This window comes from Carica papaya, chromosome 3, assembly GCF_054855325.1.
Source record: "Carica papaya isolate Zhongbai chromosome 3, ASM5485532v1, whole genome shotgun sequence".
NCBI classification, from domain to species: Eukaryota; Viridiplantae; Streptophyta; class Magnoliopsida; order Brassicales; family Caricaceae; genus Carica; species Carica papaya.
In genome coordinates, this window is record NC_142311.1 from 12,130,137 (window position 1) to 12,154,125 (window position 23,989).

Genomic DNA, 23,989 nt, shown 5'->3' on the forward strand with positions numbered 1-23,989 from the left:
GTGACTGTGTGATGCATGTGAATTTTGAATAATATCAAGAAATAGTTGTTAAATCACCATGCGGACTGTGAGCTTGGAATGCATATATATATATATAAAGTATTTGTTTGTACGTAGGTGTAATCTCACCCAATAAATCTTTTATTAAACCAAATAGAAAATCAAATAGAACCTTCTGTGTTGTATGTATGTATGTATATATAAAAGAGAAGGAAAAGCTAGCATATAAGTCTATATAATCTATATTATCTAGATACGAAATATGTAAATTCTAGACTGATTTATATATATGAATAATATATATATCTATATATATATATTCCACAAAGATAATATTCTTACATCTCCTTTGAAATGTCTTCTAGCTTAAAAAAATTAATCATCGAATTTTGTAAAATCTATATTCTAGGGGGAAGATTTTTGTTAGTTGTTAATTAGATAGTTAGATATATTATACATTATCTATTAAAAAGAGAAGTATATATACCAAATTGCAGGTCTCTCTCTCCTCCATATATAATTGCATGGCTTCAATTCCTTATTTTCTCGAGTTCCATGAGCTCACAACACCTCATAGTGGAAACCCATTTTCTTTATGCTATATATATATATATATAACTTTTTATTAGTATTTTATTCTATAAGAATATTTCAGTTTCTATAAATAAATTTCTTTAAAGTTTTAATCTCCATATAAGTTGAAGAATATTTTGTATATATGCTAATATTTTTTTTAGATAAGTGAATTGATACGGTTGTTCTCTCGCTGAATCTGAGCTAAAATATAGTATTATATTTAAAGTAAATAATTAATTATACCGGTGAGAGAGTATTTTAAAATTAACGTTTATTTAACTTTACAAATTTTATTTAAAATAATAAAAATTAAGTATTTGAAAAAAAAAAAAATACAACCCATATCTAATCAAATTTAACTTTTTTTTTTTAAATTAAAATAAGTTTAATCTGTTAATTCCATTGATATATGACTATTGGTTGGTTTAAATTTTATTAAAAATTAACATCATGATATGAAATTTTTTATATGCTCCAAAGAGTGTATTTAAACTATTATTAAATTTGGGTTTAATTTATAAAATATTGTTTTACATATATAGTAGTTGGCTAGAGAAGTAAAAAATTCGAATAATTTTATAAAAATGTGTAGTTTTAACCCATATCCTTTTAATTTATTGGAATGAAAATCTTTTTAATAGAAAAAAGAAAAAGAAAAATTGTTGGATTGAGGTTGAAGGGAGCAAATAAATATAAAAGATTATTCTAGACCGAAAGTGAAGCTCTCTAATGAAATGGCGGACATGTCCAGAATTTTCAAAGAACCTCTGTGTTTGTGTGTTTGTAGGGATGCTTTAGTTTCTAGGCTCGGAAAATGACTCCAATTTTCTGGATGATCGAAGAAGGAAAAAGAAAAGTAGAAGTTGAAAGTTCTACTCGTTTTTGTTTTTTCGTTTTCTTTTTACACAAAAAGTGAGAGTAGAATTGAGTCAACCTGCGAGTGACGGCAAGTGGGTGTCGGCTCGGAAATGGTTTGCCCCAGACACGGTGGTGATTCGCGACTAGCTTCTGTCTCCTAAACCCCTGCTCCATTTTGAAATAAAAAAATAGGGAATAAAGGACAAAAGCCAGTGGTTTTCTAGTAGAAATTCGAATATGGTTTTTGGTCACGGGTCTGTCTTTTTCCTGACACCAAAGAAATTTGAATCTTGAGTTTAGATCGGGTCTAAAATACTTTGTTGGGCCTTTGATTTGGGTTCTGGTCTAAACCCCTTACCTCAAAATATGGGCCTAACCGGAAGCTGGGTAAGCAGAGACATACATATATATATATATATATTATGTATAATATATATGGACTGTATACAATTAATTATAAGCTTAACTGGAGAGAGAGAGAGAGAGAGGTGGGGGGGATTTGCATGCTTTTGTTTCTGTGCTAAAACTGGGTCCAATTCCCCTCCTCATGAACATCTGGCTTTATTAATATATATTTCCAGTTTTGCCAGCTTGTGCAATATCAATTATAAGAAGGAGAGCACCCATGTGAATTGATTCTTTGTTAGCTTATATCTTCGTTTTGGGACCACTCATCATGTGCCCCCCCACGCGTCTGCTCACACCACCATGCATCCAGAACGTGCAAGAAAATTCAAATCCAAAATCACCCCCGAAAAAGATTTCTGATCTTCCACTCTTTTCTATACATACATACATACATATATAAATCAGTAAAACTGCTGTAGATATATATACAATTACTGAAACATATACATATATATATATATATATATAGAGAGAGATATTTTAAGTACATTTACTGCTTGATTTCTCTTACATGAGTTAAAACTGCATTATTCTCCTTCAAAATTAAGAAATTTAGGCAGCATGATACAAAGAAATTAAAGAAAAAGGAGATGACGCCAAAATTGTTCCTAATTAAATTAAGAAAATTGCAAACATGACCCTTCAACACCATAATTTATGTTCATAATTAAGATTAATAAATTACCGGTGACAGACACATTTGTAATGGTAAGCACTGTTTATGGGGTCGTTTCCTTCAACCGGAACTTGCTCAGCGCTGCACTTGTATTTGCATCCTCTACATTCATTGTATGTGCAGGTGGGTGCCGTTGATCCAATCATTAACCTCCTTGAATTCCTCTTCATCTTCTTTCCGTCACCCTAACACACACACAGATATATCCAATCAAAACCCAAGTTCAACCATCTTGTTTTCTAAATATAGATATAACTCGTATGTGTACCTGAAAATATAATGGAGAAGAATGAGAGAAAACTCTTTCTTCATCATTAGGAAGTAGCTGTTGGGTTTGAGTTGTAGATCCTGCAATACTGGAAAAGATAATAAGCATGAGATATCCAAGGAAAGAATTATAGTTACAGAAACGAGTTGGTGGTTGGTTATGACCTTTTACTTGAAGAATTGAAGTGAAGATGATGAGCAGCAAGAGGAGTGAGTTGCAGCGTGTAATGGTGGCGGCGGCCATTGTTGTTCACCTGGTATGGAATGTGATTACGTTTGAAGGAGATATATATATGTAAATTATATTTGGTCAACGTATTTGAAGGGGAAAGTAGATAGAAGATGATAGAGAGAGAGGGGTGTGTGGTGAAATAATGAGGAGAAGAGATAGACTGGCTAAATATGTGTGCTGTGATTCAAAGAAGGACACTCGAGAGGTCCCCAAGGTCCATGCACAGACAGACTGCGTATTGCCTTGGGGGAGGAAGAGAAGAAATGAAAAGTAAAGGGATTGTTTTATTATTAATGAAATGACTGAAATACCCTTATAATTTGAAGAGTATTACATCTAGTATTGTTGAATATATTTGAATGGGTACCAGCTGGTTAAACAATGATTTATATGGGTTAAGATCCCATCAAGCCCGAACCATCCAGCGGTTTCAGGCAACATGACATGACATGACATGACATATCACCTTTTGTTTTTTTTTCTTTTTAAAATACAGTGAACTGATTTTAGTTTTTACTCTCAATTTAAAGTTGTTACTAAAAGTAAAGTTATTATATGTTTGATAAATTTTAAAAATTAAGTAACTATATATATTAAAATTCTTGTTTTTTTTTAAAAAAAAAATATAAGAAAATAATAAATGAAAGTAAAAAATTAAATTTTTAGTAAAATAGTTATAGATACTTAAATAATATAAAATATATTTTTTTAAAATTAATTTAAATAATTTAAAAACCGTTCTTATTTATTTTTTCTTAATTTTTATTTTTAATGTTAGTTTAAGTTGATAATTCTACGTTATTTTTTTAATTATTTTTTATAATATTTTTGTTCTTATACTTGGAAAATTTAATCAACATATTATTTATATTAATTTTAGAAAAGGTAAACATGTATTTAATCAGAAAATCTTACATTTTCAATTTCTTGTTTAATCTAATCTGATTTGTACAAAATTGGCCCAGTATTTGCGGTTCCTTCTTTCTTTGGGTTTCGTTGTTCATATTTTCGCTCTCAAGTCAAATAGTTCCCGCGAATACCCAACCTTCAAGATCAAGAATACCAAACCTTGCCGCTCCTCTCTCTCACAGGCAATCAGAAGCCTGCAGAGATGGCAATACAAGCAAAATATCCCTTTGCTTTTGCCTCCAATCTCATGATTCCTTCTCCGAGGAAACCATCCAACCTTCCCTCCTCATTATACCAATCTCTCTCCATATATATACTCTGCACTACTCTATTTCTTCTCAATTCAAGAACCCGCATATCCTCTTCACTCTTATTTTCTTCTTGCTACCATTTCCTCTTCTATTTCTTCTCATACCCATATGGATTCTCAACCCAGACCAGACTCTTGGGACACAGTTTCAGCAGGATTGGTTACAGCTTCCAGTTATACGAAGCGGGTGGTGTTGAAATCCCTGGTGGGACGCAGCGATGGGGGTCTGGCTTTGGTGGGTCAGCGAGTGGTGATTGGTGGATGGGTCAAGTCTTCGAAGGAGGTGAAGAAAGAGCAGCCGCCGCCGGCGGCAATTGTACCGGCCAGTCTCCCTAGAGCTGGTGGTGAGGCTGCGGGGAATAGAGACGTGACTTGCACGGAGATTATTCAATCTAGAATCACCATTTTTAGGAAAATAATCAATGCTCTGAGTGGTGCGACTAATGTTCCTGTTCGTGAGAAGACGGACTCCGCGATTCAAAAGCCTACCCTACCATCCCCTTCTACTCTCTACTTCCTGATAAATGATGGTTCATGTGTTGCCAGTCTTCAGGTACAGCTGTTTTTTTTTCCCACTAAAATATTCAATTATCACGTTGTAAATGCTTGGAAGACTGAAATTTTTTTCACCCTTTGATATTTTCCTAAGCCTGAACTTCAGACATGATCATACTGTTGGATTGCAATCGTATCATAATATTATTAGCTACAGAATGCAATGTAGTTAAACTGTTTGTTAATATGTAACCCAAACTTTGAACATGACACTTTTGTGGCTGGTATTCTGAATTTCTTAGGTTGTGGTGGATTCTTCAATATCTTGGTTGCCGGCTAGCCAGCTTCTGCCTTTTGGAACTTGTATAGTAGCAGAAGGGATACTGAGGGAACCATCATCACCTGGAAAACATGTTGTTGAGCTCAAAACAGAGAAACTTCTTCACATAGGGACAGTTGATCCGGATAAATATCCATTATCAAAGAAACAGTTGCCCCTGCACGTGTTGAGGGATCATTCTCACTTTCGGCCTCGCACAACTACGGTAATCTGTATATTGATTACCATCTTATCCGCTTTTTTTTTTCCTTTACCTTGCTGCTTTTATTATAGACACCATAATGTGCAAATTTTTTGAAGTCTTCATGTGATATGCTTTGTGAGAGTAAATTCATCATATGGTCTGTTACAGCGGACTTGTGCAGCTATGATCGATTATCATATGTTAAAGACATGTTTAGATGACTTTGTTAATGAAAAGTGTACGCATATGGATATGAGATTGTACTCATATTCATAAAACCTTTTATGTTTCCATAATGACCCAGCATATGTAGCCTAATATGTTTCATATGTTGTAGGTGGCATCAGTCACACGAGTCCACAGCGCCCTTAATTTGGGAACTCATAAGTTCTTCCAGGACCATGGGTTTCAGTACGTGCAAGTACCTATCATCACAAGCACAGATGCTGAAGGATTTAGTGAGATGTTCCAGGTTACTACTCTTTTCAAGGACGCAGGTAAGGAGGAATCTGAAGCAATTATTGATACTGATGTGGTTAAGCTTGATGTTCTTAAGGCTGCTGTAAAGGTGAAGAGTCAAAAGGTTGAAGAGCTTAAGAGAAGCGAAAGCAATAGGGAGGCGCTGGTTGCTGCAATTCGGGATTTAAACAAAACGAATGAACTAGCATCACAGCTAGAATCAAGGCAAAAGTCAAAAGCTGAAAATTTCACGAAGGCTGATAAGTCAAAAATTCCTGAAGATTTCTTCTCTCGCCAAGCTTACTTGACTGTTTCTGGTCGACTTCATCTAGAGAGTTATGCATGTGCCCTTGGAAATGTTTATACCTTTGGTCCAAGATTTCGAGCTGATAAGGTGGAGAATGTAAGACATGTGGCAGAGATGTGGAATGTTGAAAGTGAAATGGCTTTTTCAGATTTAGAGGTGAGACTGCAAATCTTCTGTTCAGATTACTACTTAGTATTCTTCATGGTTGGGACTCGCATAGAATGAATACTTTTGGCTGAAGTATCATATTTCACTAGATAATTTTTCAACTTAATAATAATGGTCTATAATATCCTTCTGTTGATTAATTCTTATTGAGATGAACCTACTGAGAAATGAGACTTTCTAATTGAAAAGTAAGGCTGGGCTACATAATTGCTTAATTTATTTAGTCAATATTAGTAAAATGATTCAATGCATTTAGAACTTTCTTGCTCGATCAACTTACAACAATAATGTCCGAGGTACACCTGAATCAACCTGGTTGTGTTGATAGTATTTGATATGAGTTGGATACTGCAGGGTGCCATGAACTGTGCATATGATTACTTCAAATTTCTTTGCAAGTATATATTGGAAAATTGTTCTGAAGATATAAAGTTTATATCAAAACGAGTTGACAAGAATGTCAGTGCTCGCCTTGAATTGATGGCATTCAATTCTATTGCGAAACTATCCTATGCAGAAGCAGTGGCTCTTTTGCAAAAGGTGAAAACAGAGCACATTTTCATTCCTTATTTTTGTCTTGAATGCTAGTCCATTTATAGTTATTCTAATAGAAGTCTTCTTTCTTCCAACCAGATCGTGGATAAGACATTTGAAACAAAACCGGAGCTGGGCATGGCTCTAACAACAGAACATCTGAGGTACAGATTGTTTAATTGTCATCAGAATATGCCAATTTGAAAGGGCAAGAACTGAGACGCCAGTCATGTTTGGCTCTTATATTTTGTTTATGACAGCTATCTGGCTGATGAGGTCTACAAAGGTCCAATGGTTATATACAATTATCCAAAAGCACAAAAGCCATTTTATGTCCGCTTGAATGATGATGGAAATACAGTTGCAGCTTTTGATGTGGTTGTGCCTACGGTAAGCCAATAATTTTCTGAGGAGGTGAAGGGCCTCTTTTGGCAAAACTGTTATATTCCTCCAAGCGTAAGTAAGAATGCTTTAAAGCTGGAAATTTTATGTTCTCAGGTTGGAATACTAATTACAGGCAGCCAAGACGAGGAGCGGTTTGATAAACTGTTTGCAAGGTAAATGATCTTATTGTGTCTTTACTATATCAGAGGTGATTTTTTATCAATCATAGTCCAATGTTGGGAAAAGACACAAAAACCTTAGTTGTCACAGATGTAGACGTTGGTTAAAATGATAACTTGTTGTATATGCTGAATTAAGTTAAACACTTTTTTTCACTTATGTTTCAGGCTTGGATCATATGATTTTTCTTTGTTTTCCTCAAGGAACATTAACTTAAAATATTGTGCTCTGCTTTTGATACAATGATTTCAGGATCAAGGAACTAAGCTTGCCAAAAGAGCAGTATGAATGGTATTTAGATCTACGCAGACATGGAACAGTCAAGCATGCTGGATTCAGTTTAAGATTTGATCTCATGGTTCTTTACGTAGTCGGTCTTCCTGACGTAAGGGATTCAATTCCTTTCCCCAGACGGTGGGGAAAGCAATTGGTCGATTAAGTTTCCAGTGAAAACCATACTTCAGGAAGGTATGCCATATATGAAGCCTATCAATGTATTGGAGAGAAAACAGGAGAAGTGTTATAAACATGTACGATACACAAGAACACGAAGAACATACGATAGCTAGATATCACACTTGGTTATTCTGAATGCACAGTTAATGCTCATATTCACTTGTAAATGTAAATGGGAATAATTACTTAAATAAAGGACAAATTTTATTGAACTTGCATGCTTGCTTTATATTTTAATCTGAAGAAACTGATTTTAGCATAACAGAGAGGGGCTTGAAAATTGTGGGCAGAAGATATATGGCTGGCTAATGACCAGGCAGCTTGGTTCTCTTCTACACTAAGCTAGGCCATAGACTCTGTCCCTGCCACTGCCACTGCCACTGCCACTGCCACTACCGACTCTGCTTCTTGTAAAATACTATGGATGGCAAATGCCTAAAAACATTAATAAGAGAAGGATATTGTAAAGTAAGCTCATGGTTCATTCAGGCTTCCAATGCTTTTGGGCGGCCTTTTATTTTAGGGGACAAGTGGAGTGAAGTAGACGTTTTTGGCTACTGGCATCATACTTCACTGGCGCCATAGTGAGCGGAAAAAGGATCAAATGTATAGCTTCTTTTTGGAAGTCTCTTTCACTCGTTTGTCTGGTGGGGTCAAAAATAATTCCTTTCTCAAAACTAAAGCACATATATACTTTTCTTTCTTAAATAAATTTATATAGACATATATATTTGTTAGTACTTAAATGGCCATAAAGATCCCATTGTAAGAACAAACAAAGACAAGAAGCCCCCCAAGCTGGGGTCAAAGCTCACCATGAGAGCTCCATCTTAACCCAACTCTTAATTTCTAATTTCTGCTGGAACCTCCTCAGGGTTAAAACTATAGAAATTACTTGCGAAACCCAAATTAGTAGTGATTAAACCTCCCCGCAAAAACTAAAGCAACCGGGTATGGGAAAGGTAAAGGAAACATAATCAACTTGTTTTTTTCTTTTTTGTTTTGTTTTTTTTTTTTACTTCAAACAAATCACCTTTCTATCTTTTTTATTGGATCAAGTAGTTTGAGTATACGGGATTGTCATTTTGATAGTTAAATATAGATTTGAGCTGAACCAATCGATAGTGCTATTTGGACCATTGTTATTTTGTAGAAGGGTCCATAGCTCAGTGGTAGAACATTTGACTGCAGATCAAGAGGTCACCAGTTTAATTCTGATTGGACCCTTTATTTTCTCATCATTTATAAATAAACTAATAAGGAAACTACCATATTTGTGTGTATCTATTTATTAAATACAAATTTCCTGACATGACTATCTATATAGCTTCAAAGACCTCAAATAATTAACCTAAAATAATAAATATTTAAACTCCAACATCAAAATACGTTTTAGTCCTTTCAGTATAGCCCATATGTAATACGCTTAATTAATTTTAATATATTTAAAATTAATGTATAAATATAATTTTTAAATTTTTGAATTTTTATTTAATGTAAAAATGAAGAAAAATAGGTGTATGATGAAATTGAAAATAATTTTGGGAAAAATAGGTGAAATTTTGGGTTCTTAGAGTATTTTTAAAAGAAAAATCGAAAACTGGATCAAAATGCAATTTAAGAAAATTGTGCCACGTAGGACGCCCAGTCCCGACGAACCGGAGGTGTGGAATCGCGTCAGTTTGTCATTGTATTCATCGATGATATCCTGATCTATTCAAAAAATAGAGAGGAACACGCTCATCATCTGACTCAGGTTTTGTAGGTTCTCAAAGAAAAGAAGTTGTATGCAAAGTTGAGTAAGTGTGGGTTCTGACTCGAGTAGACTACATTTCTATGGTACATCATATCAAATGATGGAGTATTAGTGAATCCTAAAAAAAGTTGAGCCAGTGCTCGGTGAGGAAAAATTAACCTCGATCAAGGAGATTCGTAACTTTTTTGGGAATGACAGGTTATTACAGCAGGTCTGTGAAATGATTTTCTAGCCTAGTTGCTCCTCTGACTCGGCTCACAAAGAAGAACGTCAAGTTTGAGTGGAACAAAGACTGTGAAAGAAGTTTTTCAGAACTAAAGAAACGGTTGACTACTGCACCTGTGTTGGCCTTACCGAGCGGGTCGGGTGCATATACAGTTTATAATGATGCCTCATACTTGGGGTTGAGTTGTGTTCTGATGTAGTATGAGAATGTCATAGCCTATGGATCTAAGCAGTTGAAGAGTCATGAGAAAAATTACTCTATCCATGATTTAGAACTTACCGTAATTATCCACGACTTGAAGACTTTGCGTCATTACTTGTATGAGGAGACCTTTCATATCTATAGCAACCATAAGAACTTGAAACACATATTCACTCAAAAGGATCTCAACATGCATTAGAGGAGATGGATAAAACTCCTCAAGGACTATGATTGCAATATCTTATAACACCCGGGTAAGGGCAATATGGTAGTCGATGCACTCAGCAGAAAAAGTGCAGGTAGATTAGCTCACTTGATGGTTTCAGAATGTAAGGCAATAAAGGCCGCACAACAGGTCCGACTTCAGGACCTGAAGAGAGTCACATGTTTGGCCCACCTGACTGTTCAACCTGAGTTGATCCAGAGAATAAAGGAAGCTCAGTCCGCCGATTCTACCCTAGTAGCCCTAAAAAAAGATGCAGAATAGGGAGTTAATTTAGAATTTCGAGTCTCTGTCGATGGATTGGTTAGATTTCAGGATAAGATATGTGTTCCAGGTAACAATGAATTGAAAAAGGACATCATGACAGAGCCCATAACTCAAAATTTATCATGCATCTTGGAAGCACTAAGATGTATCAAAGTATGCGATCCAAATTTTGGTAGAACGAGATTAAAAGAGATGTTGCCGACTTTATTTCTAAGTGTTTGGTATGTCAGCAAGTCAAGGCAGAGCATCAACGCCCAGACGGGCTACTTCAGCCATTACCAATTCCAGAGTGAAAGTGGAAACATATCACAATGGATTTCGTTACAGGATTGCCTAGGGCACGCTCGGGACATGATATCATTTAGGTAATTGTTGACCGGCTCACCAAGTCTTTCTCCTTCTTAGGTATCAGGATGACCGACCCCTTGGACAAACTAGTAAGAATGTATATCTAGGAGATAGTCATGTTACATGGAGTGCTAGTGACAGTAGTGTCCGATAGGGACCCCAAGTTTACTTTTCGGTTCTGGTCTAGTTTTCAACAAGCCATGAGAACGAAATTATCCCTTAGTACTTTATTCCACTCTTAGACCGATGGACAATCAGAAAGGACGATCCGTACACAGCAGGATATACTCCGAGCTTATGTTCTTGACTTCGGGGGCCATTAAGATGATCATTTACCCCTAATAGAGTTTACCTACGATAACAGCTACCAAACAAGTATTAGCATGGCTACGTATGAGGTGTTGTATGGCCGTCCATGTAGATTGCCGATCTGTTGGGAAGAAAATGGTGACAGAAAATTGTTCGGCTAAGATCTTGTATATGAGACTACAACTAAAATAGTTAAGATCAGGAATAGTATTCAGATGGCTCAGAGCAGGCATTAGAGTTATGCGGATACTTAGAGGGGGGATTTAGAATTTGAGAAAGGTGATCAGGTGTTCCTTAAGGTCATTCCTTTCAAAGGAATCAGTAGGTTTAGCAAGAGCGGGAAACTAAACCCCCGGTTTATTGGGCCATTTGAAATCTTAGACATAATTGGCACCGCCACCTACAGACTGGCACTGCCTTCAGAACTATTCAGGATCCATAATATGTTCCATGTATCCATGCTATGCAAGTACAAATCAGACCCTCTCACGTCTTGGCCCACGAGTTCCTTTTACTTCAGGAGGATTTGTCCTACGAGTAGATACCGATGGGTATTATGGACCAAAAGAGCAAAGTACTCCGCAAGTGGAAAATTTCCTTCGTTAAGGTCCTATGGCAGAATCACACACAGGGAGAGACCACATAGGAGCTAGAAGCAGACTTCAGAACTCAATATCTCCAACTGTTTGATTGAATGGAAGGGAGACAAATTTGAGGAACCAAATTTCTTTTAAGGGGGGGAAAGTTGTAATACCCTTAATTAATTTTAATATATTTAAAATTAATGTATAAATATAATTTTTAAATTTTGAATTTTTATTTAATGTTAAAATGAAGAAAATTAGGTGGAGGATGAAATTGAAAATAATTTTGAAAAAAATGAGTGAAATTTTGGATTTTGGGGATATTTTTTTTTTAAAAAATAAAAAATTAGGAGTCAAAATATAATTTAAGAAAATTGTACCACGTAGGACGCCCAATTAGCAGCCCCAACGAACTAGAGCGCACCGTGTGACAAGGCACGTTGACGCGGTGCCACGCGAGAGGCCATGTTGGCGATCCGCGTGCTCGATATCAGATGGTCCGGATTTGTTCCTGCACACACGGACGATTCAGATTCGTTTTTCCTTTAAATGCGATCGGACAACCCAGATCAAATCGCGATGAACGGTTCAGATCCACTTCCTATTTAAACATGATCAGACGATACAGATCAAATTGTAATGAACAGTCTAGATTCACTTCCTATTTAAATGCGATCGAACAGTACAGATCAAATGTGATGGACAACCTAGATTAAAAGAAGCAGGATATAAATACCCTTCTTCACACCAAATCCTAACCCTAGCTGCCAGACCCCCCCGCCGAAGAAGAAGAGTTAGTCGCCGGGAAGAGAGTCGACCGCTGCTTGCTGCCGTGCCGGAGCCACTTCCGGCCGCCAAAAAAGGTAAAAAAATTTCAATTCGCTCGAAATTAAATTTTGAACACCCCCATAGCTAAATTGGAGCAAAAATATTGGCAGATGAGCCAGAAATCGCGGGTAAAATCCGGCAGCAGTGCCGCAGAAAAAAGCAAAAATCACCTATGATGAGGCCTTTTCCAATTCCTTGTTATGGAATTGAAGTTTAATTATAAATAATGTAGTTTTTTGTACAAATTAGAAAATATCCATAATTAATTACAGGTTACTGATGGAGGCAGAACTGGTTATTTATTACTGTTTGTCATGTTTAACTAATTAATTGATTTTACAGTTTGAGTACATGATAATATACTGGGATTGGTATGATAACACAATTTTGTTTTCTTTGTGCATGTATTGCATGTTTTATTAGATTTACATATGAAATTGGAAAACTAGAAATTAAAGATAAATGAGAGATTGTTTGATTAAGTGAAAGGATGAATGGTAGCCTTACTGGATATTCTGGGAGATGGTGGACTGACTGGGTACATAGGGAACCCTACCGTGAATGTTGTCTCATACCATACGGGATATCGAGGATTGGTAATTTGATACTCATACCAAACGAGGTAGAGGGACGACCTGTTTTATCCTCATACTGGATGAGATATTGAGGATGGTATTTCTTGGCACTCATACCGGGCGGGGTATGGGGACAGGCCGTTAGTTGAAAATGTTGAAAAATAGTTCACATATAGTAGGGACATCTCTATGGACTCACATGGATACCAGTAGACTGATAAATAAGAAAACTGTTGTTCCGACTGATTGAATATGAAATTATGATATTCTTATGTTATTGATTCTATAGGTCGATTTTGGAAATATCGCTACGATAAGCATGCGGTAAATGATTTTATTTTTTATAAATAAATTTTATTTAAATTAAGAGCTCTATTAGTTATTTTTATTATTTGTACCAACCTTCATTTCTGTATTGGTGATTAGCGTAATATTCTTACTGTGCTAGTGTAGCTCACTCTTTCAATTAATCATTTTAGATCAAGAAGACCATGATCCAGAGCCTAATCCACAAGAGGGTTGCGAGTAGGACATTCAGTTTGTTTACTTTTCATTTATTTTTTTGATTATTAGTTGTTCTTTTAGAAAGGTCATTCCCGTAGCCCTATTAGGTATCCTGAATTATTGTGTAAGGAATGTAAACTCTAACACTATTATTTTATCTCCGTATTTAATTTATAATTTATTTCCTTTCAAGTTCACGGGTCGTTACAGTTACTGTCAAAGCTAGGTTTCGATCCTGGGACTTGTGGGTTATGAGCCCACCACTTTTCCGCACTTAATTTATAATTTACTTCCTTTTAAGTTCACGGGCCCTTACACTTGGTATCAGAGCCAAGTTATCATCGATGAATACAATGACGAACTAATCCAGGAATTGTCTAAAATTCATGTTCATCAAATATATGAAGATGGCTGGTGCGTTGGTTAGTCCAAATGGCATGACCAGGAACTCATAGTGTCTGTAACTAGTTCAAAAGATTGTTTTGGGAATGTCTTTTGTCTTGATCTTTACCTGATAATAACCTGAACACATGTCTATTTATAAATAATGTATGTGTGTTTCTCTTTGTGGAGGGTATTTTTGCATCAAACTTGAATGTATTACCGGAGATATTTGATTATGTGTTATTTATGTCTACTCCTGGGAGTAGAACACTACTGGAGAATGTTATATACAGAAGCTGTGTCATAGATATAGCAGATAGGAAATTGAGTGTATACCTAATAGAGATTGACATGCGAGACTTTGATGTAATCCTAAGAATGAACTAGCTAGCGACGTATCACACCACCGTAGATTGTTTTCATAAGAAGCTTGTATTCAACCCTTTTAATGATGAGTCATTTACAAATTAATAAAATTTTTCAATATTTGTTCCCTCATGGCGAATTTTTCTATTATCAAGTGTTTTAACCCGGCTGTTTTTTCTAACAAAGCAAACTCAAGAAAGAAATTTGAATTCAAAAAATTTTAGTAGTCCGAGACTTTCCGGATGTGTTCCCAGATGAACTACCTGAACTACTAGTTGACAGAGAAGTTGAATTCACCATAGATCTTCAGTCAGACACCTAGCCTATTTCAGTTGCCCCTTACCGCATGAACTGTGTTGAGATGGAGGAGCTGATGAAATAGATCAATAAATTGCAGAATAGTGGATTCCCCTTGGGGTGCTGGAGTCACATTTATAAGAAAGGGAGATGGGATGTTGAGGTTATGTATCGACTACAGATTTTTGAACAAGGTCATGATCAAGAACAAGTACCCCCTTATCAGGATTGATGACCTTTTTGATCAATTGCATGGTGCCCAAGTCTTCTCCAAGATAGACCTGCGTTCAGGTTACCATCAGGTAAAGATCAAGCCAGAAGACATTCCCAAAACAGTCTTTCGAATCAGGTACGGACACTATGAGTTCCTGTTCATGCCATTTGGACTAATCAACGCATAGCCATCTTCATGGATTTGGTGAACAGGATTTTCAAACAATTCCTATATCAGTTCGTCATTATTCTCATCGATAATATCCTGGTCAATTTAAAAAGTAGAGAGGAACACGTTCACCATCTGACTCAGGCTTTGCAGGTTCTTAGAGAAAAGAAGTTATATATAAAGTTGAGTAAGTGTAGGTTCTGACTCGAGCAGACTACCTTTCTAGAGCATATCATATCAAAGGATGGAATGTTAGTAAACTCTGAAAAAGTTGAGGTAGTGTTCGATTGAGAAAAATTATGATATTGTTATATTATTAACTCTATAGGTCGATTTTGAAAATCTCGTTGCAATAAGCATGCGATAAATGATTTTATTGATGATAAACGAATTTTACTTAAATTAAGAGCTCAATTAGTTATTTTATGGTTTCTACCAACCATCATTTATGTGTCAGTGATTAGCGTGATATTCTTACTGAGTTAATATAGCTCACTCTTTCAATTAATCATTTCAGATCAAGAGAACCAAGATTAAAAACCCGATCCATAAAAGGGTTGCGAGTAGGGCGTTCAGTTTGTTTACCTTTCATTTATTTCTTTGATTATTAGTTGTTATTTTAGAATGATCATTCTTGTAAACCTATTGGATATCCAGAATTATTGTATAAAGAGTGTAAACCCTAACACTATTATTTCGCTTCTAAACTTAATTTATAATTTACTTCCTTTCAAGTTCACGGGCCGTTACACCATAACTCATTAGTAATGAAATTATAAACTAAATTACATGAAAAATATTATTTTTAGTTTTATACAAGGGTTCATACCTCAGTGGTAGAGCATTTAATTGCAAATCAAAAGGTTACTAGTTCGATCCTGGTTGGACCCTTTATTTTCTCTATATTTTTAAATAAACTAATAAATAAATTATTATATTTGCATTTATCTATCAATCAACACATATTTTCTTACATGATTGTCTATCTATCTTCACAGACCCCCATAAATATATTATTCTAAATTTTGTAGAAGGGTCCATAGCTCAGTGGTAGAGCATTTGACTGCAGATCAAGAGGTCACCAGTTCGATCCTGGTTGGGCCCTTTATTTTCTAATTATTTATAAATAAACTAATAAGGAAACTACCATATTTAACAAATACATATTTCCTAACACGATTGCCTATATAGCTTCAAAGACCTCCAATAATTAACCTAAAATAATAATACCTAAACTCCAACATCAAAACATGTTTTACTCCTTTCAGCATAGCCCATAACTTATTAGTAATGAAATTATAAACTAAATTACATGAAAAATATTATTTTTAGTTTTATACAAGGGTTCATACCTCAGTGGTATAACATTTAACTGCAAATCAAAAGGTTACTAGTTTGATCCTAGTAAGACCTTTTATTTTCTCTATATTTTTAAATAAACTAATAAATAAATTGTTATATTTGCATTTATCTATCAATCAACACATATTTTCTTACATGATTATCTATCTATCTTCACTGACCCCCAAAAATATTATTTTTAGTTTTATACAAGGGTTCATACCTCAGTGGTATAACATTTAATTGCAAATCAAAAGGTTACTAGTTCGATCCTAGTAAGACCCTTTATTTTCTCTATATTTTTAAATAAACTAATAAATAAATTGTTATATTTGCATTTATCTATCAATCAACACATATTTTCTTACATGATTGTCTATCTATCTTCACAGACCCCCATAAATATATTATTTTTAATTTTGTAGAAGGGTCTATAACTCAGTGGTAGAGAATTTAACTGCAGATCAAGAGGTCACCAGTTCGAATATTTGCATGTATCTATCAATCAACACATATTTCCTTACATAATTGTTTATCTATCTTCAGAGACCTCTATAAAAATATTATTTTTAATTTTGTAGAAGGGTCCATAGCTCAGTGGTAGAGCATTTGACTGCAGATCAAGAGGTCACCAGTTCGATCTTGGTTGGGTCCTTTATTTTCTCATCATTTATAAATAAACTAATAAGGAAACTACCATATTTGCATGTATCTATCTATCGAATACATATTTCCTGACACGACTGCCTATATAGCTTCAAAGACCTCCAATAATTAACCTAAAATAATAATACCTAAACTCCAACATCAAAACACGTTTTACTCCTTTCAGTATAGCCCATAACTTATTAGTAATGAAATTATAAACTAAATTACATGAAAAATATTATTTTTAGTTTTATACAAGGGTTCATACCTCAGTGGTATAGCATTTAACTGCAAATCAAAAGGTTACTAGTTCGATCCTGGTAAGACCCTTTATTTTCTCTATATTTTTAAATAAACTAATAAATAAATTGTTATATTTGCATTTATCTATCAATCAACACATATTTTCTTACATGATTGTCTATCTATCTTCACAGACCCCCATAAATATATTATTCTTAATTTTGTAGCAGAGTCCATAGCTCAGTGGTAGAGCATTTGACTGCAGATCAAGAGGTCACCAGTTCACTCCTGGTTGGGCCCTTTATTTTTTAATCATTTATAAATAAACTAAAAAGAAAACTACCATATTTGTATGTATCTATCTATCAAATACATATTTCCTGGCATGACTATCTATATAGCTTCAAAGATCTCAAATAATTAACCTAAAATAATAATACCTAAACTCCAACATCAAAACACATTTTAGTCCTTTCAGTATAGCCCATAACTTATTAGTAATGAAATTATAAACTAAATTACAGGAAAATATTATTTTTAATTTTATACAAGGGTTCATTCCTCATTGGTAGAGCATTTAACTACAAATCAAAAGGTTACTAGTTCGATCCTGGTTGGACCCTTTATTTTCTCTTCATTTATAAATATACTAATAAGGAAATTATTATATTTGCATATATCTATCAATCAACACATATTTCTTTACATGATTATCTATCTATCTTCACAGACCTCCATAAAAAATATTATTTTTAATTTTGTAGAAAGGTCCACACCTCAGTGGTAGAGCATTTGACTGCAGATCAAAAAGTAACCAGTTCGATTCTGGTTGGGCCCTTTATTTTCTCATCATTTATAAGTAAACTAATAAGAAAACTACCATATTTGCATGTATCTATCTATCGAATACATATTTTCTGGTATGACTGCCTATAAAGCTTCAATCAACACATATTTTCTTACATGATTGTCTATCTATCTTCACAGACTCCCATAAATATATTATTCTTAATTTTGTAGAAGGGTCCATAGCTCAGTGGTAGAGCATTTGACTGCAGATCAAGAGGTCACCAGTTCGATCCTGGTTGGGTCCTTTATTTTCTCTTAATTTATAAATAAATTAATAAGAAAATTATTATATTTGTAGGTATCTATCTATCAAATACATATTTCCTGACATAACTGCCTATATAGCTTCATAGACCTCCAATAATTAACCTAAAATAATAAAATACCTAAACTCCAACATCAAAACACGTTTTAGTACTTTCAGTATAACTCATAACTCATTAGTAATGAAATTATAGACTATATTACATGAAAAATATTAGTTTTAGTTAACCCTTTATTTTTTCTTCATTTATAAATAAACTAATAAGGCAATTATTATATTTGCATGTATCTATCAATCAACACATATTTCCTTACATAATTGTTTATCTATCTTCAGAGACCTCTATAAAAATATTATTTTTAATTTTGTAGAAGGGTCCATAGCTCAGTGGTAGAGCATTTGACTGCAGATCAAGAGGTCACTAGTTCGATCCTAGTTGGGCCCTTTATTTTCTCTTCATTTATAAATAAACTAATAAGGAAACTACCATATTTGCATGTATCTATCTAACAAATACATATTTCCTAATATAATTGTCTATTTCATAGACCTCCAATAATTAACCTAAAATAATAAAATACTTAAACTCCAACATCAAAACACGTTTTAGTACTTTCAGTATAGCTCATAACTCATTAGTAATGAAATTATAGACTATATTACATGAAAAATATTATTTTTAGTTTTATACAAGGGTTAATACCTCAGTAGTAGAGCATTTAACTGCAAATTAAAAGGTTGAGCCTTTTACTTTATCATCATTTATAAATAAACTAATAAGGAAACTACCATAATTGTATGTATGTATCTATTAAATACATATTTCCTGACATGATTGCCTATATAGTTTCATAGACCTCCAAAAATTAACCTAAAATAATAAATACCTAAACTCTAACATCAAAACACATTTTAGTCCTTTCAGTATAGTCCCTAACTCATTAGTAATGAAATTATAAATTATATTACATGAAAAATATTATTTTTTGTTTTATAGAAGGATTCATACCTCAGTTCGATCCTAGTTAGACCCTTTATTTTCTCTTTATTTACAAATAAACTAATAAGAAAATTTTTATATTTGCATGTATCTATCAATCAACACATATTTTCTTACATAATTGTCTATCTGTCTTCACATACCTCCATAAAAATATTATTTTTAATTTTGTAGAAGGGTCCATAGCTCAGTGGTAGAGCATTTGACTGCAGATCAAGAGGTCACCAGTTCGATCCTGGTTGGGCCCTTTATTTTCTAATCATTTATAAATAAACTAATAAGGAAACTACCATATTTGCATGTATCTATCTAACAAATACATATTTCCTAACATAATTGTCTATATAGCTTCATAGACCTCCAATAATTTAACTAAAATAATAAATATCTTAACTCCAACATCAAAACACGTTTTTCCTTTCAGTATAGCCCATAACTCATTAGTAATGAAGTTATATACTATATTACATGAAAAATATTATTTTTAGTTTTATACAAGGGTTAATACCTCAGTGGTAGAGCATTTAACTGCAAATTAAAAGGTTGAGCCTTCTACTTTCTCATCATTTATAAATAAACTAATAAGGAAACTACCATAATTGTATGTATCTATCTATCAAATACATATTTCCTGACATAATTGCCTATATAGTTTCATAGACCTCCAAAAATTAACCTAAAATAATAAATACCTAAACTCTAACATCAAAACACATTTTAGTCCTTTCAGTATAGTCTCTAACTCATTAGTAATGAAATTATAAATTATATTACATGAAAAATATTATTTTTTGTTTTATAGAAGGATTCATACCTCAGTTCGATCCTAATTAGACCCTTTATTTTCTCTTTATTTACAAATAAATTAATAAGAAAATTTTTATATTTGCAAGTATCTATCAATCAACACATATTTTCTTATATGATTGTCTATCTGTCTTCACATACCTCCATAAAAATATTATTTTTAATTTTGTAGAAGGGTCCATAGTTCAGTGGTAGAGCATTTGACTGCAGATCAAGAGGTCACCAGTTCGATCCTGGTTGGGCCCTTTATTTTCTAATCATTTATAAATAAACTAATAAGGAAACTACCATATTTGCATGTATCTATCTAACAAATACATTTTTCCTAATATAATTGTCTATATACCTTCATAGACCTCCAATAATTAACCTAAAATAATAAAATACTTAAACTCCAACATCAAAACACGTTTTAGTACTTTCAGTATAGCTCATAACTCATTAGTAATGAAATTATAGACTATATTACATGAAAAATATTATTTTTAGTTTTATACAAGGGTTAATACCTCAGTGGTAGAGCATTTAACTGCAAATTAAAAGGTTGAGCCTTTTACTTTCTCATCATTTATAAATAAACTAATAAGGAAACTACCATAATTGTATCTATCAAATACATATTTCCTGACATGATTGCCTATATAGTTTCATAGACCTCCAAAAATTAACCTAAAATAATAAATACCTAAACTCTAACATCAAAACACATTTTAGTCCTTTCAGTATAGTCCCTAACTCATTAGTAATGAAATTATAAATTATATTACATGAAAAATATTATTTTTTGTTTTATAGAAGGATTCATACCTCAGTTCGATCCTAGTTAGACCCTTTATTTTCTCTTTATTTACAAATAAACTAATAAGAAAATTTTTATATTTGCATGTATCTATCAATCAACACATATTTTCTTACATAATTGTCTATCTGTCTTCACATACCTCCATAAAAATATTATTTTTAATTTTGTAGAAGGGTCTATAGCTCAGTGGTAGAGCATTTGACTGCAGATCAAGAGGTCACCTGTTCGATCCTGGTTGGGCCCTTTATTTTCTAATCATTTATAAATAAACTAATAAGGAAACTACCATATTTGCATGTATCTATCTACTAACAAATACATATTTTCTATCCAATAATTTAACTAAAATAATAAATATCTAAACTTCAACATAAAAACACGTTTTTCCTTTCAGTATAGCCCATAACTCATTAGTAATGAAGTTATATACTATATTACATGAAAAATATTATTTTTAGTTTTATACAAGGGTTAATACCTCAGTGGTAGAGCATTTAACTGCAAATTAAAAGGTTGAGCCTTTTACTTTCTCATCATTTATAAATAAACTAATAAGGAAACTACCATAATTGTATGTATCTATCTATCAAATACATATTTCCTGACATGATTGCCTATATAGTTTCATGGACCTCCAAAAATTAACCTAAAATAATAAATACCTAAACTCTAACATCAAAACACATTTTAGTCCTTTCAGTATAGTCCCTAACTCATTAGTAATGAAATTATAAATTATATTACATGAAAAATATTATTTTTTGTTTTATAGAAGGATTCATACCTCAGTTCGATCCTAATTAGACCCTTTATTTTCTCTTTATTTACAAATAAACTAATAAGAAAATTTTTATATTTGCAAGTATCTATCAATCAACACATATTTTCTTACATGATTGTCTATCTGTCTTCACATACCTCCATAAAAATATTATTTTTAATTTTGTAGAAGGGTCCATAGCTCAGTGGTAGAGCATTTAACTGCAGATCAAGAGGTCATTAGTTCGATCCTTGTTGGGCCCTTTATTTTCTTATCATTTATAAATAAACTAATAAAGAAACTACCACATTTGCATGTATCTATCTAACAAATATATATTTTCTTACATGAATGCCTATATAGCTTCAAAGACCTCCAATAATTAACCTAAAATAATAATACCTAAACTCAAACATCAAAACACATTTTAGTCCTTTCAGTATAGCCCATAACTTATTAGTAATGAAATTATAAACTAAATTACATAAATATTTTATTTTTTTTTCTATACAAGGGTTATACCTCATTGGTAGAACATTTAACTACAAATCAAAAGGTTACTAGTTCGATCTTGGTTGGACCCTTTATTTTCTCTTCATTTATAAATAAACTAATAAGGAAATGATTATATTTGCATATATCTATCAATCAATACATATTTCTTTACATGATTATTTATCTATCTTCACAGACCTCCACAAAAAATATTATTTTAAATTTTTTAGAAAGGTCCACACCTCAGTGGTAGAGCATTTGACTGCAGATCAAAAGTTACCAGTTCGATTCTGGTTGGGCCCTTTATTTTCTCTTCATTTATAAGTAAACTAATAAGGAAACTACTATATTTGCATGTATCTATCTATCGAATACATATTTCCTGACATGACTTCCTATATAGCTTCATAGACCTCCAATAATTAACCTAAAATAATAAAATACTTAAACTCCAACATCAAAACACGTTTTAGTACTTTCAGTATAGCCCATAACTCATTAGTAATGAAATTATAGACTATATTACATGAAAAATATTAGTTTTAGTTTTATAAAAGGGTTCATACCTCAGTGGTAGAGAATTTAACTGCAAAACAAGAGCATTTGACTGCATAGACCTCCATAAAAATATTATTTTTAATTTTGTAAAAATGTCCATAGCTCAATGGTAGAGCATTTGACTGCAGATCAAGAGGTTACAAGCTTGATCCTGGTTGGGCCCTTTATTTTCTCATCATTTATAAATAAACTAATAAAGAAACTATCATATTTGCATGTACCCATAACTCATTAGTAATGAAATTATAGACTATATTACACGAAAAATATTATTTTTAGTTTTATACAAGGGTTCATACCTCAGTGGTAGAGTATTTAACTGCAAAACAATAGGTCACTAGTTCGATCCTGTTTAGACCATTTATTTTCTCTTTATTTATAAATAAACTAATAAGAAAATTATTATATTTGCATTTATCTATCAATCAACACATATTTACTTACATGATTGTCTATCTATCTTCACATACCTCTATAAAAGTATTATTTTTTATTTTATAGAATGATCCATAACTCAGTGGTAGAGCATTTTACTGCAGATCAAGAGGTCACCATTTCGATCCTGGTTGGGTCCTTTATTTTCTCATCATTTATAAATAAATTAATAAGGAAACTACCATATTTGCATATACCTATCTATTAAATGTATATTTTCTGGTATGACTGCCTTATAGCTTCATAGACATCCAATAATTAACCTAAAATAATAAATACCTAAACTCGAACATCAAAATACATTTTAGTCCATTCAATATAGCCCATAACTCATTAGTAATAAAATTATAAACTAAATTACATGAAAAATATTATTTTTAGTTTTATACAAGGGTTCATACCTCAATGGTAGAGCATTTAACTGCAAATCAAAAGGTTACTAGTTCGATTCTGGTTGGATCCTTTATTTTCTCTTCATTTATAAATAAACTAATAAAGAAATTATTATATTTGCATGTATCTATCTATCAATCAACACATATTTTCTTACATGATTATCTATCTATCTTCACATACCTCCATTAATTAACCTAAAACAATAATTTTCTAAACTCCAATTTCAAAATACGTTTTAGTCCCTTTAATATAGCTCATAACACTAGTATGAAAGCATTAGTAATGAAATTATAAATTACATTACATAAAACATATTATTTTTAATTTAATAAAGGGGTTTATAGCTCAGTTGTAGAGTATTTGACCGCAGATCAAGAGGTTACTTGTTGGATCCTCG

At 32.9% G+C, this 23,989-nt stretch overlaps 2 protein-coding genes and 12 non-coding genes across 16 annotated transcripts; 13 read left to right on the plus strand and 1 right to left on the minus strand.

The window, feature by feature from the left end:
• Window positions 1-1,976: 1,976 nt before the first annotated feature.
• On the minus strand, window positions 1,977-3,273 carry STOMAGEN (stomagen). Its single transcript, XM_022051696.2, has 4 exons — window positions 2,951-3,273; window positions 2,787-2,866; window positions 2,528-2,703; window positions 1,977-2,216 (listed from the first exon to the last, which is right to left on the minus strand). The coding sequence occupies exons 1-4, from the start codon at window positions 3,027-3,029 to the stop codon at window positions 2,180-2,182; spliced, it is 372 nt and encodes a 123-aa protein (XP_021907388.1). The 5' UTR covers window positions 3,030-3,273; the 3' UTR covers window positions 1,977-2,179.
• Window positions 3,274-3,989: 716 nt separating this feature from the next.
• NS2 (asparaginyl-tRNA synthetase 2) lies at window positions 3,990-7,955 on the plus strand. 3 transcript variants are annotated; one of them, XM_022051795.2, is made up of 9 exons: window positions 3,991-4,789; window positions 5,034-5,276; window positions 5,593-5,727; window positions 5,812-6,177; window positions 6,544-6,729; window positions 6,823-6,887; window positions 6,984-7,113; window positions 7,222-7,280; window positions 7,540-7,955. In XM_022051795.2, the coding sequence occupies exons 1-9, from the start codon at window positions 4,346-4,348 to the stop codon at window positions 7,724-7,726; spliced, it is 1,815 nt and encodes a 604-aa protein (XP_021907487.1). In that variant the 5' UTR covers window positions 3,991-4,345; the 3' UTR covers window positions 7,727-7,955. The 3 variants fall into 3 exon arrangements, with proteins under 3 accessions (XP_021907488.1, XP_021907487.1, XP_021907486.1); XM_022051794.2 differs by having other exon boundaries at window positions 5,593-6,177; XM_022051796.2 differs by lacking the exon at window positions 6,544-6,729 and having other exon boundaries at window positions 3,990-4,789; window positions 5,593-6,177.
• A 943-nt stretch (window positions 7,956-8,898) lies between these two features.
• TRNAC-GCA (transfer RNA cysteine (anticodon GCA)) lies at window positions 8,899-8,970 on the plus strand. Its single transcript has one exon. It is a non-coding gene; the product is annotated as a tRNA-Cys (tRNA).
• A 6,842-nt stretch (window positions 8,971-15,812) lies between these two features.
• TRNAC-GCA (transfer RNA cysteine (anticodon GCA)) lies at window positions 15,813-15,884 on the plus strand. Its single transcript has one exon. It is a non-coding gene; the product is annotated as a tRNA-Cys (tRNA).
• Window positions 15,885-16,026: 142 nt separating this feature from the next.
• On the plus strand, window positions 16,027-16,098 carry TRNAC-GCA (transfer RNA cysteine (anticodon GCA)). Its single transcript has one exon. It is a non-coding gene; the product is annotated as a tRNA-Cys (tRNA).
• Window positions 16,099-16,917: 819 nt separating this feature from the next.
• Window positions 16,918-16,989, plus strand: TRNAC-GCA (transfer RNA cysteine (anticodon GCA)). The gene has a single exon. It is a non-coding gene; the product is annotated as a tRNA-Cys (tRNA).
• A 465-nt stretch (window positions 16,990-17,454) lies between these two features.
• On the plus strand, window positions 17,455-17,526 carry TRNAC-GCA (transfer RNA cysteine (anticodon GCA)). The gene has a single exon. It is a non-coding gene; the product is annotated as a tRNA-Cys (tRNA).
• A 721-nt stretch (window positions 17,527-18,247) lies between these two features.
• On the plus strand, window positions 18,248-18,319 carry TRNAC-GCA (transfer RNA cysteine (anticodon GCA)). Its single transcript has one exon. It is a non-coding gene; the product is annotated as a tRNA-Cys (tRNA).
• A 393-nt stretch (window positions 18,320-18,712) lies between these two features.
• TRNAC-GCA (transfer RNA cysteine (anticodon GCA)) lies at window positions 18,713-18,784 on the plus strand. The gene has a single exon. It is a non-coding gene; the product is annotated as a tRNA-Cys (tRNA).
• A 731-nt stretch (window positions 18,785-19,515) lies between these two features.
• TRNAC-GCA (transfer RNA cysteine (anticodon GCA)) lies at window positions 19,516-19,587 on the plus strand. The gene has a single exon. It is a non-coding gene; the product is annotated as a tRNA-Cys (tRNA).
• Window positions 19,588-20,320: 733 nt separating this feature from the next.
• Window positions 20,321-20,392, plus strand: TRNAC-GCA (transfer RNA cysteine (anticodon GCA)). Its single transcript has one exon. It is a non-coding gene; the product is annotated as a tRNA-Cys (tRNA).
• A 728-nt stretch (window positions 20,393-21,120) lies between these two features.
• On the plus strand, window positions 21,121-21,192 carry TRNAC-GCA (transfer RNA cysteine (anticodon GCA)). Its single transcript has one exon. It is a non-coding gene; the product is annotated as a tRNA-Cys (tRNA).
• A 707-nt stretch (window positions 21,193-21,899) lies between these two features.
• Window positions 21,900-21,971, plus strand: TRNAC-GCA (transfer RNA cysteine (anticodon GCA)). Its single transcript has one exon. It is a non-coding gene; the product is annotated as a tRNA-Cys (tRNA).
• A 1,616-nt stretch (window positions 21,972-23,587) lies between these two features.
• Window positions 23,588-23,659, plus strand: TRNAC-GCA (transfer RNA cysteine (anticodon GCA)). The gene has a single exon. It is a non-coding gene; the product is annotated as a tRNA-Cys (tRNA).
• The last annotated feature ends 330 nt before the right edge of the window (window positions 23,660-23,989 follow it).

Excerpts from the sequence above, each read along its gene's own strand:
- STOMAGEN (XM_022051696.2), bottom strand. The coding sequence starts at position 3,029 with ATGGCCGCCGCCACCATTACACGCTGCAACTCACTCCTCTTGCTGCTC. Across the intron at positions 2,867-2,950 it reads TTCAATTCTTCAAGTAAAAG|GATCTACAACTCAAACCCAA; the intron begins GTCATAACCAAC and ends CCAGTATTGCAG. Across the intron at positions 2,217-2,527 it reads TACAAATGTGTCTGTCACCG|AAAAGAGTGGAAGATCAGAA; the intron begins GTAATTTATTAA and ends ATGTATGTATAG.
- NS2 (XM_022051794.2), top strand. The coding sequence starts at position 4,346 with ATGGATTCTCAACCCAGACCAGACTCTTGGGACACAGTTTCAGCAGGA. Across the intron at positions 4,790-5,033 it reads CATGTGTTGCCAGTCTTCAG|GTTGTGGTGGATTCTTCAAT; the intron begins GTACAGCTGTTT and ends TGAATTTCTTAG. Across the intron at positions 7,281-7,539 it reads TTTGATAAACTGTTTGCAAG|GATCAAGGAACTAAGCTTGC; the intron begins GTAAATGATCTT and ends CAATGATTTCAG.